The sequence below is a fragment of the Amphibalanus amphitrite genome, unplaced genomic scaffold (assembly GCF_019059575.1).
Source record: "Amphibalanus amphitrite isolate SeventyFive unplaced genomic scaffold, NRLGWU_Aamphi_draft 000472F_arrow, whole genome shotgun sequence".
Taxonomy (NCBI): domain Eukaryota; kingdom Metazoa; phylum Arthropoda; class Thecostraca; order Balanomorpha; family Balanidae; genus Amphibalanus; species Amphibalanus amphitrite.
Window position 1 is genome coordinate 401,598 of NW_024881966.1, and position 13,461 is coordinate 415,058.

The 13,461-nt window shown below is 49.6% G+C and overlaps 2 protein-coding genes across 6 annotated transcripts in view; one reads left to right on the plus strand and one right to left on the minus strand.

Annotated features, from left to right (window-relative positions):
• Positions 1–598: 598 nt before the first annotated feature.
• On the minus strand, positions 599–10,789 carry LOC122392170. Of its 3 annotated transcripts, none has more exons than XM_043386754.1 (6): positions 10,365–10,733; positions 8,291–8,443; positions 7,956–8,091; positions 3,869–4,148; positions 3,325–3,675; positions 599–2,545 (listed from the first exon to the last, which is right to left on the minus strand). In XM_043386754.1, the coding sequence occupies exons 2-5, from the start codon at positions 8,399–8,401 to the stop codon at positions 3,345–3,347; spliced, it is 858 nt and encodes a 285-aa protein (XP_043242689.1). In that variant the 5' UTR covers positions 8,402–8,443; positions 10,365–10,733; the 3' UTR covers positions 599–2,545; positions 3,325–3,344. The 3 variants fall into 3 exon arrangements, with proteins under 3 accessions (XP_043242689.1, XP_043242688.1, XP_043242690.1); XM_043386753.1 differs by having other exon boundaries at positions 10,361–10,732; XM_043386755.1 differs by lacking the exon at positions 7,956–8,091 and having other exon boundaries at positions 10,361–10,789.
• Positions 10,790–11,145: 356 nt separating this feature from the next.
• The window catches only part of LOC122392165 (death-inducer obliterator 1-like), an 82,256-nt gene continuing 79,940 nt past the window's right edge, over positions 11,146–13,461 (plus strand). Inside the window, exon 1 of one of the 3 annotated variants that reach the window (XM_043386745.1) lies at positions 11,146–11,279. The gene's annotated coding sequence lies outside the window, so the exon portion shown is untranslated. Of the gene's footprint in view, positions 11,280–12,308; positions 12,574–13,461 lie in introns of those variants that run through there. The other 2 variants (XM_043386747.1, XM_043386746.1) reach the window with 2 other exon arrangements.

A 13,461-nucleotide genomic window follows, 5' to 3' on the forward strand; every position in this document is an offset into this window, starting at 1 on the left:
TAGGTGCAATTCTAAACAAATGCTTAAGAAATTACCTAAACAGTAAGGTTTATTTCATTCAAATCAAACAAGTACAACCAAAGTTATGATCGTTCAAAAATATAAAGATGCAACATTTTGTAAAAATTTGATGCCCTATCTTTAGAAGACCTGTGGTCAGAATGTGCAAAAAACATCAATGTAATGTCCGGGGCCACACAGGAACTCGCTCACAAATTTATAATAAAATCGCTGATGGTAAGGTGCAAAACAACCGATTTTTGTTCGATTTGACGTGGAATGCCCCGGACGCCCCAGTCGTTCTGTATCGTGTTTCACAGGCAAGAGTCTCCTGGTGCCTTTACCGCGGCGACTTGCAGGTTTACAAGTGTCTCACGCCGTTTTGTGTTGTTTGGCCATGTTTGAGCGCGGGGAGGATGGTGAAAGTTTTTACGGTGTTGATATTATATTGGTCAGTCATTTTGAACACTGCGTAGTGTGCACATTGTTGGCATATGCTCAATACACATACGAACATTCTTACGGTACTTGATGTATGGCATCTGCGGGTGCTCAGAAAGCAATGCTTCGCGATTCTGGTTTCCTCTTAGGACTTCACTACAGGTAAAATAAGGTGTATTTTTGTACCGTGAAGAGCAGCGATGATTGTGATGGACATGAGAGGAATCGCAGCGAGGTGAGCTGCTGCCGCCGACGGTGCGGTCCCCTACCGGCGCATCTCGCACAAGCGCCCAGACGACACTACTGACCTGTGAGCAGTGCGTGAGGGCGATTACAGTGGCTTTCCACGCGTGATTGGCCGGGAGTAGAAACGCGTGGCCTCCGGCGCGCCGCCGTACCGTGACGCAGCGCCGAGCGAACGGCGGTCGACCACCACGGTTGGCGCGGAGAAAGCTGATCGAGGGACCGAGCGGACGAACACAGAAACTAGTCGAAATACGACCGCTTACGACATTGTGCGCTGTTTACCTCATATCGATCATCAGTCTATGTTGAAAGAGGGGTCAAGTTATCACCTTGAGGCTTGAACTGCCGTTTTGATAGTTAGTCCGATTAATGCGCATACACAATTACACATACAGGCACTAGGCAGCGCCGTGGTACGCTTATCGGCCCACCTCCATTACCGATACCCAGCCAGTAGCCACACGCTGACCGGACGTGCGTCACGCTGCCCACAGTTGGCGAGTTCCGGTCATATCACACGCCGACCAAACGGACCGCTCGTACACAGCAGCTGCACAGGCGAACAGGATTGTAATTGCTCACGGCCAGTTCGGCCACAGTAGCACGACTGTCTCCCACTCATCTGCGCACTTGTTACACAATACAAATTGCAAGTTGAACGTAGATGTCAGTGAAAATCGGGAACAGAAGAAAGGCTATGCGCCTTCAGTATTGATGGCATACAGTTTCACATCGTTTTGTACGTTCCCCGAGCTGTCTCTCACCGTGAAAGCTCAACAAACATCAGAGTAACGCAACGCAATGCTCAGGCTTCCCCCGGCCGTTGCTTCAAATGTGTAACTCTTGAATAACGTGCGCCGGTACCACCGAAGCCTACCTCGAGTCAGTTAGTAGCGGTTGATGAGAGAGGGAGAGAGAGAGAGAGAGAGAGAGAGAGAGAGAGAGAGAGAGAGAGAGAGAGAGGAGAGAGAGAGAGAGAGAGAGAGAGCGAGAGCGAGAGCGAGAGCGAGAGCGAGAGCGAGAGCGAGAGCGAGAGCGAGAGCGAGAGCGAGAGCGAGAGCGAGAGCGAGAGCGAGAGCGAGAGCGAGAGCGAGAGCGAGAGAGAGAGAGAGAGAGAGAGAGAGAGAGAGAGAGAGAGAGAGAGAGAGAGAGAGAGAGAGAGAGAGAGAGAGAGAGAGAGAGAGAGAGAGAAGCGTGCAGGGTGAACTCCGCACATTCTCCCGTGTAACAGCGTCCCATGTAACAAACGATGCAAGTAACGCTTGTGCCACTTGGATACAAAAATAATGCATGTATGACACCGGTAGCGCAATCATACTGGACACTGTGACAACACCCATGCACGAGGGCTACTCTACGGCCCCCACCTATGGTCCCAGGGTGACGTCGCGTTACCAGCGCGTCTCTCGTCCGATCGCGTTACCCCAAACGTCTTAAGCTAAAACGTGTTATCTTGATTAGGGAGTCGCACTACCCCTGTATCGGAACCTAACTACAAGACCGTCGCCGCCCAATCACGAAACAATGAGGTAGTGCTCTCCCACATAGCATAGTAGTTACATTGCGTCGGCAAATACTAGCAGTTACTTTGCGTCGGCAAATACTCCAGCGCCTGCTGTTACAGCGCACAGCGGCGTCCCTCCGCGCGCACACAATAGACGGCACCGTACGAGTCGCGTGGCGCCTCTCCCACGATCTCTGAGCTGAGCGTCGCCCCGGGCGATGTCAGAGCAGACTGGTCGGAATTGTACAAATAAACCGGCTTCGTCAGAAGGAGCGACGGACCTAGCCGGCCGCCCCCGACCTTTCCAGGGATCACAGTCCGTCCGCCCGTGTGTGACACTCGGAGGGATGGTGCCTGAAAGAGGGCGGATATACGTCAGAGATTTCAGAAACATAGCCGGAAAGGCGAGGACATCGATATAAGGATGACGTGTGTCCGCCCTGACGTCAGTGATTAGAACATAGCTGGGAAAGTGGGGACATCGAGATAAGGATGACGTGTGTCCGAGGTGAAACAGGACGGACACGGCAGTGATAGGAACATAGCTGGAAAAGTGAGGATAGGAAATAAGGAGAGTAGCTGCTGGAACAACAGGACACTAAGGGGAGTCAGGACTCCCGCACCCGAGGCCGACTCTGGGGTTTTACGCCAACACTCCGTGAAATCTTCCAGGAGCCGGCCAATAAAATCACGGAGTTTCTCCGAGGAGTGGGGCGCGCCGAACCCCCCGTCGACGTGCTCCCGCGGCGGGCCCCCTAGAGGGCCCGCCGCGTGGCGTGCAAGAAGAGAGAGAAAGAGCATAGCTAAAACAGCGGGAACACATACAGGATGGATGGAGAAGCCGGGACAGAGTGGCACAGTCTGAGAAAAAAAAACACACCAAATGTAAAAACGGTTACGAGCTAAGGACTAAGTAAAGACCACAGTTGCCCAAATATGGATATGGACACAATCCTCTCCTCATTTCTGCTTTTTACACCAAAAGAAAGTAACAAATGCAGCAAGACGGCAGACGTGGTATCATGTTGCTCCTTATCGACTATGAGCGATCAGACACACAGCAAGTCAGCTGGGATCTGGGCTAAGCCCGGCAGACGCGGACCGCTCAGCCTCCCACCCTAGGCGCCACTCACCGCGGCACGGCCCGCCGGCGCTAGTTGGACGCGCCGCTCGTCGACCGGTCTCCGTCGGCGCCGATACGCACGCCGGGCGTCTTCAGCTGCGAGCTGATGGCGCCGCGGCCGCGTCCGACGACGGCCGGCCGCGCGCTGGCCGCCGGCGCCCCGTCCCCGCCGGCCGGCTCGCCGACCAGCGCGGCCGGCAGCGCCGCCGGCGCCGGACGCCGCGCCCGGCCCATGCCCAGGTTGGGGTTGATGTTCATGCCGTTGCAGCAGATGGGGTTGCTCATGGGTCTCCGGCGCGCGCCGATTGAGGACACGGACGGCGCCGCCGCCGACGAGGCGCCCACCATCGAGCCCGCCTCGCTGTTGGTAGAGCGAATCAGGAACGTGTCACTCCAAACACAAGAAGCACGAGCGGTTGAAATATGGAAAACAAATACTTAAACCAAACCAAGCAACAATGCAAAGTCATCTCCACTGAGCCCCAATGTTTTGGCAAACGAGACGTCCCCAGCCGCCGCGTTTCCTGCCCGCTGCCGTCCGTGCGGCGGCTCACCTGCCGTTCTGGATGGCCTGCGCGCGCTCCACGTTCTGTCGACGGAACTCGTTTCTGGCCGACTTGCCGCGGTGCTCGGTGGGCACGCGGAATATCTCCCGGTTCTGCGTGGCCACCTTGGGGTCGTACTTCTGGCGCATGTGGCGCGGCAGCTGGCTCACCTCCACGTCCCACTCGTCGGAGCCGTCGTTGTCCCAGCCCTCCACCTGGTTCTCGACGGCCTCGTTGCGGGCGCTCCAGGTGACGGGCATACTTAGATCGCCAGAGGTGCCCTCGGCGCCTGTCCGTCGGGCACACAAAAACTCAGACGCTTTGAGAGGATGGCATACAACTTACGGCAGATGGGTACAAAAATTATGACATGTGGTGAAAAAGACAAACATGAAACATACTATGGTAGGTAGAGGTACGGTTCTCCAGGGTATTAGTCGTAGGTCGCTCGGCGAGCGGGAGGGCAACCAGTTCCGCCCCTGTATCGCGTGACCCCTTGCTCCGCCCAGTTACGCACGAGCGTACTCCACGCCGCGTAGTAGCGTGGGGAGGGGAGGGTTAGAATGGTGGCATGTGTAGAGGCTAGAACCGGTTTCCACCGCCATGCCACCGCCCAGCGACATGGAGCGGGGTCAGTGACCAGGGCGCAGGGAAAGGTCAGAGGTCAACTATAACGCAGAGCTTTGTGTCTCCCTCCCCTCCGCGTGTAACGACGCACGACAGCGGCCGGCCGCCGATCAGGCTTGACATGTCAAGGTCACCCGCAGTCAACGGGCTCAGAGGGTTGGTCGAGTGCGCGTCCGTGGCTGACGACAGTCTCGACCATGTGCTATGGTGCCGATAGACTAGCGTGGGTAATAAGTTTTTGTTCAGTGCATATGGGTGCTGGGGTGTGTCATCTTGATATATGATGCCTTGTAACGTGTATGATACGTTTAAAACCTCGCTGGCAGTGGCCGAGAGGAGAGGGGGGGGGGGCGGGGAGGTGCCGCCTCCACATGTTTATTTTTGTTGATAGCTGCGAAAGCTGAAATTTGGCAAGCCTAACCTTTGATTTAAGCTGAATTTTTATGACAGCAGCTGTATTTTCACCCTCGCCCATATTGGTGTTTTGCCAGCGTCTATCGTAAGGGGGGAGGAGGGTCCATTGGACCCCTTTGCCGTTCAGCCCTTGATCGAGCAAACGCTTCGCGGAAAAAAAGAGCGTGTTGCCCGTGACGAGAGGAGGCCGATGATACCCAATTTCACGGTCCTAGGTCATTGGTTGACAGGTCAATATAACTCAAAAGTCGGGGAATCGGGACCTGTTAGAGCTTCGTAAAGTGAAGCTGTTATAGGGTTTTGCGGGGTGCTGATCACGAAGTTCAAGTTAGTTTTGATCACAGATGATGTTTTCGTGCATCAGGTCACATGTTACGAGGGAACCAAAACTACTTCTTAAATGTTCAAACGGTTTCTAAATGCAAAATCAACTCCAAAATCTACCCTAGAAACATGTAGAACTCGAAAGAGTGAACAAAGGTCATCAAAGATCAGTGACCTGACTGACCTTCACGTGACCTTGATACCCACTAGAATCCATGGGATCAACATCCTTTCACATGTTTGATCGCTTAAAGCCACAAAAAGACATAAAACGCGCTCTACGCGAAATACGCCAAAACGCGATTCCGGCCAAACATGGTTTCAGAAAACAAATCACAAGTCAAAGGTCTTTTGAGTCAGGGTCATATAAATTACAGGGTAGGCGTAATATTGATTAACTCGAAGGTACTGAAAGTGTCGTCGCAATCAGCCGCTTTTTGCGCGAGTTATTTGCGAAAAACTGAGGGTAGGAGGGCTGTTCGACACCCTCCTACAAGTGCGAAGGTTATGGTCAGGCCGTTGACCAATGACGTCAAAAGTGAACCTCTGTATATAAGGTCCCAAAATGTCGCGACGTCGCAGCACCCTTCGTGCCAGGGGACTTTTCAACGTGGAATGAAGCTTATATGATCTAGTACTATCTCACAGAGGCCTCACAACTTGTATGTAGCTATCTCGTATTTTTCTTAAGAGTGACCTGAAGTCAGGTCGGACACGCAACCTCACGATTATCGATCAGTTGGGAAATATGAAAGCTGTTATTTTGGGGCCAGGAGCCATCTAAAGCTGTCTCAAGCGCATTAATTCGCGATTTTATACAATCTTTGCAAGCCCCAGCATTCACTTTTCCATTCTTAAAGTTAGGCGACTTCATTTATGACGTCACTAAGGTCACAGGAGTTTTCACCAAAGAGTCCCGATCAAATTGAGCTAGCGAGTCGGGAAGCCACCAGTGGACTTGTGAGGACCTACCGAATCGAAGAAGCTACATATATGACCTCCTTGGGCCAGCTTCGTGGCCTGAGTGGCTCTGCCCTGACCATGACCTGATGTGAACATGCCTTAAATTGACCTCAACGAAAACAAAGCGTATACTATTCGACGCGCTTGAAGTTGAGCATGCAAAACTCGATGGTGCTATAATGTTGGCTCTGTAATCACTTAAGTGGTGAAGTTGTTTACCAAAAACCGATCCCGCGACTTTGAGCTGACCTCAGAGTTTATCGGTTGACCCGAGACATTCAAATCGGGTACCAGTTGCTGCATCTCATACGACGCACGCGCTCAGTTTTATCCGCAAGGCGCTAGCTCAATTAGGGGCAAAAAGACGGAGAGTGGTCGCAATCACCCCCCCCCCCCCTCGGCCGGGGTATACTCGTATGCAGAAAACCCAAAATTCCGTTGAGGGTTAAGCACTGAAGTAATATTATGATGCGAGAAGGTATAGGTCAAAACAAGTATGCACACGAGCGGGTGTGAATAAAACTGTGTTCGAGGTATGCCTTTTTATTATACATTCGATTTGCTTTAGTTATTGGTAAGAACAGATACAACCAAGAAGAGCGCCCCTGAAGAAAAGGTGGCGCACCGGATAGGTGCGATTTTAAGGTCTAAGGTCAGTCGGGGACCTCTAAGTTCGGATTAAGCGCTGCATGTTAGGGGTAAAAAATGGGGACAAAAAAGCATCCCGATTTTGGCAGCATCGTCATGCTTTGTCATGGCACTGATCCACTCCCTCGGCCGAAATATTATTACCCTTTTGTATGAGTTCTGGCATAATCCCGCACATTATGCTGCATGTTGTTTGCCATGAAAAAAAAACAATGCATGTTCAGCTACGTTCTACGCAGTACGCACTAACCTAACCACCATCCCATCATCCACCACTAGCCACCATCCCGTTCTGTGCCCCCTTCCACCCCACACGAATCAGCCGAGACACTAGTCAGTCGGGCTAGCGCTATCCTATCCTCCCTTCCTGACTGCACAGCGCTTAAACCCAGAGCCGAGACTTCCCGAGCGCGACCTCTGACCCCACGCGGTCCGAAGGGTCGGCCGATGCCTAAGGGCGCGCCGCGCGCCGGCCACCCGGATAGCCTCTGCCGAGTCTCCCTTTCATACACCGTTTACTACGCGCTCGATTCATTCATGATTCTGTGTTTCTGCGTTCCTCTCGTTAGATGGCTCTACTGATGTCATAGGCGATCCCAGGAAGATTGCGGCCAGAATACCCCAAACGGCAGAAAATGAGGTTTTTGGTGAATATCTCGGAAAGTATTTGGCATACAACAATGCAATTTCACAGTCTCGTGGTAAATATGCATACACATAATTCGGGTTGATACTTATGCATTTGAACATTATATAGGACCAGATATGTCCGAAAAAGCAAAACCAACAAGACTTTTACTGGAGAGCCGTACCTTGATGCCGGTTGATACTCGATTAGGAAGCATTTATGGCAAGCTGTATGTTCCATTGTAAACAGTGTGTGAATAACTGAAGAACCATTTTCTAAATACAAGACAAAAAAGCACAACAAAACTGTATGAACAAGACAAAAAAAAAAAAAAAAACACAACAAAACTGGCTGGATGGTGTTTGAGTGTATGAGTCAACTTCTAAGTGAAGCAGGTACCATAGCATAAACATTAAGCATGTATTTTATGGTCAGCACAATGCTGTCTCTGTTGATGGCTGATCAAATCAGTATGCTCCATGCTAGGCTCACCTGCTTTCATGGCGAGCACGGCACGGTCAATGGGTGCCTTATCGGGACACCGGTCCAGGTGGTGGCGGAATTCGGGTTCCTTAATCCAGTGTGTGGCGTTGAAGGGGCATAGCTTTACCCGCACATCCTTATTGTACTGGCAAAAGACAGTCGGCTGATCATGTCACAAGCTGGGGGTTGACAAATAGCTTGAATAAAACCAAAAAGGAAATAACAGGTAGGTATGTGTAAAAGGAATTAAAAGGTGAACTCTGCATCACATCCAAGTGCACAATTAACAAATTTAATAAGTTAACTCAATGATTCGTTCACCAAGGTTTAGCTGGAGCACTTACCGAAGAGCAGCGGGTCAGGTGTTTTTGCATGTCCGTAACTTGATGTGCTGGGTTAAAAGGACAAGTGAGCTTCCTTTCAGTCACTTTGAATTCAAAACCTTGGACGGGCATTTTTGCGATTTAGTGCGCTGCACAGTCTTGTACAAGTGTGATCTGTAAAGAGCGAGCAGCTGTGGTGAATGCAAGACAATTGCGACCCAAATCAAGATGTCACATTGGTATGGCCAGTTCCTGATTCTGGCCTTCGACAATCTGTTGAAGCCAGACTGGAAAACATCCATACACTACGCCGGACGCCAGTGGGATCCTTTCGCGCCGAAATTCGGCGCAAGCAGCTTGCGCTGAAATTTCTGCATGATTAGCGCCGACAATTGGGTGCCTATTTGTGCCAAAATCAAGCCACTTTTATATAAAGCACATGTGCCGAGCCGCCGCGTCGTGGAATAAAGTTCCGCGTACGACAACACTTCCTTCTTCACGTCGCCAGCTGACGACCAGACTGGCGCAGTGAAAACACTATTATCTGTTTGTCTCAGCTCTATTATTCCTGTGTGTGTATGTCTCGTGTATGGGTATGTCAATGTCTTGCCATGTTAAATGGGCTCGTAATAGCCACCTGTGGAGAGTTCCAGTCTAAATATAAGTACAAATAAAAATACAAATGTGCACATCTACCGATCAAGGCTATATCAACCAGACAGAGCGTTCCGGGGTCTTGGACTCCCATGTCTGAGAGTCCGAATAAGTTCTTTATTTTCAAGGAAACCCAATACCTCATTACGCTTTGCGCACTGTAGCGTCGTGCCGTGAAACAAGGCCGGGGCCAGAAGTTCCAGGGCCACACCCACATAAATCGGCGGAGCGGTGTGTTCGAGGCTGGCGGGAGTCAGCGAGGGTCGAGCAGCGGAGTAGCAAGTATTCCGGCACATCAGCCTCTTCTCGGCACACGGCGCAGAGTGCCACGGGGCACCGCCTGTCTAGGCACTGCTGGCACGCCGGCCGCCGCAAAGTGGAGACAGCCGATTCGGTGCACGGACGGGAGCGAACGGCCCCAGTCGCCTGCCCTATTTAGTGCGCCGAAACGGCGTCCTCTCGGTCCTCTCCGGGGAAAGAGAGCGGCGGCGTGGTCCCAAGGAGTAGCTTGAATCGTGACTCGGAGCAGTTGTCGCGCCAGTGACGCGAGAGCGCACGCACAATGAACAGCCCTGAGAGGTGTTCATGGCACCGCAAACTGCTGAGTGCAGTGTGTGCGGTGTGTGCAGCAGGCGTGGGGGTAGGGGATGGGTAGGCGGTTCTGAAGTCACGGCTGCGTGCGGTGGACGGTCCCCCGGTCCCGACCGGCCACAGCGGTCGCTGTGTGCGGTGACGGAAAGATGACGTAAGGACGCAGTGGGAGGATCTTACAGCCTGTGCACGGTCCGACTGCACGCAGGTCCCATGACCAGCCCTCTGGTCAGCGAGCGGGTGTTCGAGGGTAGGGCGGACGCTTGGTTCGTCAGTCGTCCGCGCTCTCGTTCCCTTCAATACCGCAGTGGGTAGCAGCCCACTGCAGTATTACTCAACGACGCTCGGCAATGTTCAACAAGGTCTGGTCACATACCTATATCCATGACGAGGGTTCAGGCATCACCTGTGACCTGGGCAGCTGCTCCTCAGCCGAGTACTCAGGGCAGCTCGCCAGTTTGAGCACGCGATGAATGGGCAGGGACATCTTGTCCCGAAACCTCTCTAGAACCGCCCGAAGGGCGCATCTGCTGCTAGATTCACCAGCGTGCTAAATTTGGTGACCGTCTCACCAAAAAAACCTGCGCCAAAAAATTCAGCCATCACCACGCACTGAATTTGGCATATGTGAAGTTACGCCTGATGTGAGCTAAAATTTTGGTGTAATCCCGCCACTACGCCGTACATATTTGGCATATCATGTATTTTTTCCAGTCTGGTGCTGAAGTAACCTTGACCTTTTATAAATCTCACAAAATAAATGGTTTATCAATATTAAGTCATCAGCAATTGTTTTGTTGAGCATAGCACAGGCCAAAGAACAAAGAAAAGAAATTTGCTACCTACCTACCCGTCCGACCGTGGTCTTGGTCTTCTTAGTTGAGTTGTAATGGGATTCCTCGAAGATGTTGATGTGGATTGTGGTCTGTGGAAGCTCTTTAGTCTTTACTGACACCGAAATAAGACAGATCCCAGGATAACGATGATGGTCCTAAGATAACGTCACGCCCAAAGCCAAGCGCTGATCTTCCTTTCAAAAATTGAGATAATAATTGAATAAGAAACGGGCGAGGAGAAATCGGCAAGGCTGGTGCTTGTTATCTTAGGTCCTTTGTCACGTGACACCTTTTAGAGTTGTTATTACGTTCGTTTTAGGCAAAGATTTTATAAAAAATGGCATCCGTAAGAAATTTGAAACATATATTTAGCAATTTGCCTAAAGGATACAAAAATATTTTCCTATGAAACCAAAATTGTGCAAAATATGTCATATCCTTTTCAAAACCCAAGACTGAGCTGAAAGTACTTCTTCCATAGTTCGATGAAATCTTGAGATAATTGAGATAATGAAATTTAAGTCATTATTTAAAAAACGATTTTTTTCTCATTTACAAAGTAAATAAGCATAGAAACTACAACAATTAATCAAAATTGAACATGAAATTTAACATTAAACATGAAATGATAGCATTCACGATGTCTGAACAAAGAAATTGTGCGTTTCATAGATGTGCGTTTTTTTGTGGAGAAATGTTAAAATTGCAGCCTCTAGAGAATTTTTCTTAAAAACGAACGGAACCTATTTACGAAATCTCAAGAAGGCCTCTATCGTCTATTATGCGTCGAATAACGCGCACTTTGAGCACGCGACTGCGTCGTTGTTCGTGGTTGTGTATTTTTTATTTTTACTGATTTTTACACACTAAATACCGTTGAAATGGTTGCTGTACCGTTGGATTCTTAAAATATTACCAGGGTTTTCAGGGTGAGGATCAGTTCATGTATATCTATAACGCATGCTTATTAACTATTTCGTTGTCTCGATGATTGAGTGAAGGCTGCCCAAGGCCCTATACCAGGTAGGGTCGTCCGGCGATTCTACCTGATCGTGACGTCAGCTCGTGACGTCATCTGGGGGCAAGTCTTGAAGTCCCGTTTAAGTCCTATGCAAATGGGCGATTTTTGAAGCGCTGTAGAGCAAACTCTGCTAAAGCTAGCACAAAACTAAGTGCATCATCGGAAAGCCGAGACATTTTTCTTCGAATTATCTAAGAAGCGTTTTTCACTAAACCCATTAGTTTTTCCAAAAATGCGTAAAAAAACCCCATGCCTCCGCAGCCCCCCTTCCGCCGGCCGCCACGCCGCCGCGGTAGTGTAGTGGTTAGGATGCTTGCGCCGTAATCCAAAGATCGTGCGTTCGAATCTAGGCGCGGGTCGTACTTAAATCGAAATTGCAAGCACAATATGTGTTTTTTCTTGATAAATCACTTATAATACAGCTAACCGTTCATAAAACTATCGATAACAATTGACTGAAACCCGAAATATATAATACATTCTGTTAAAACAAATTCAAATATGGCGGCCGTTGCGCCAGGCTCCGCCCCCGACTCCGCCCCTTCGTGTGACGTCATCTGTGCACTTGGACACACAGGGAGATAGGGGACGACATGGGCCTGAGGCTGCCTAGCGAAGGCCGAGCCGAGCCTTACCCACATTCCATTTAAGGTTTACCTCTAGCCCAACCTCATACCTGTGTCTCAATATGTATTCATCCACATTAAACATTTCATTTTCTGACTGAGGATCAAAGAGCGTAACACTAATGTCTTACATTGCTGCTTTTGACCCAGTCTGCAAAATATGGCTCGTAGGTTGACAAGGCGCACCGGCTTAAGTTCGAAATCCGCACTAATACTTCAAACAGAGCTGAAAATCCACTCCAAAGCCGGCTGTGAGTACAAAAAAAATTCACACTGAACCCGGGAAAGTGACCAGTCTGTAACATTTTACATTACAAAGAATAATTCTCTTCAAAACCTTGGTGCGACCACATCTTGAATATGGTAATGCAGTATGGGGACCTTTTAATCGTGCGGACCAAATCCTCGTCGAGCGTGTACAGAGGCGCGCTACAAAGCTTGTCCGAAACATCAGACACAGACCATACACAGAGAGACTTCAGCTCCTGAACCTGCCATCATTGTATTATCGTCGTAGAAGAGGCGATATGATCTGGACCCACAGGCCTAGTTGGCCTGACAAAATCTCGAGAAGCTGTAAGTAAGTAAGTAAATAATAGGCATTAGTAGAGCAGACGTCACACAAAGGTTTTCCAACCAAGGAGAGGCGCTGTAGGTTTGTAGGTTGTAGGGTAGGTTGTAGGTTGTAGGTAGTAGGTTGTAGGTTAGGTTAGGTCATGTTAGGTTAGGTTTGTTTAGGTTTTGTTAGAAAGAAGTACCTCCAGGCATAGCACCTCTCCTTGGTTGGAAAACCTTTGTGTGACGTCTGCTCTACTAATACCGAATAATATACCAGGTACAGCACTGTTACAGCAACTAGTGATTATATCAAATAGATCGGCTAAATAGGTACCTTTGCAGATGCACTCGCTGCCTTATTATGCAAAGCTGATTGCAATGAAAGCATAAACAGCTTAACAGAAGGTGGAGCCAGAGTTGCCGGTTGTAGGCAGGGCTGCAAAGTATTTTTTTTTTTGGTGACTCCAACTCTGACTTTAAAATTGACTTCAACTCTGACTCGTGCTCTGACTCAAGAAAGTTGCTCTTTGAGTCCATAAATTCAATGCAAAGCTCATGTCAGATCTTTATATCTTGCTTGAAACGACCCTTTGTGCATTCCAAGCCCTTGTGATGCAAATATACTTTTTAAATAACATGCAGAAATAAAAAATAGGTTCTGACCAAGAAGCCGTCTTCTGTTTGTCCAAAAGAGGGGCATGTCCTTTCCTTAGCTCCAACAAAATCTGATTTTTGAGGGTCAACAAGAGAAATATCCTTAAGCAACCAGGTATAGGATGTGTCTATGAGCAATACAGTGTTAAAGTGACCATCCCACCTTGATATTCGTTTTGAGTTGAGATAGCCAAAATGGGGTCCCTGGCTTGCAGTTTGCACTTACCGGTTTGAGCACTCACAGTCACAAGA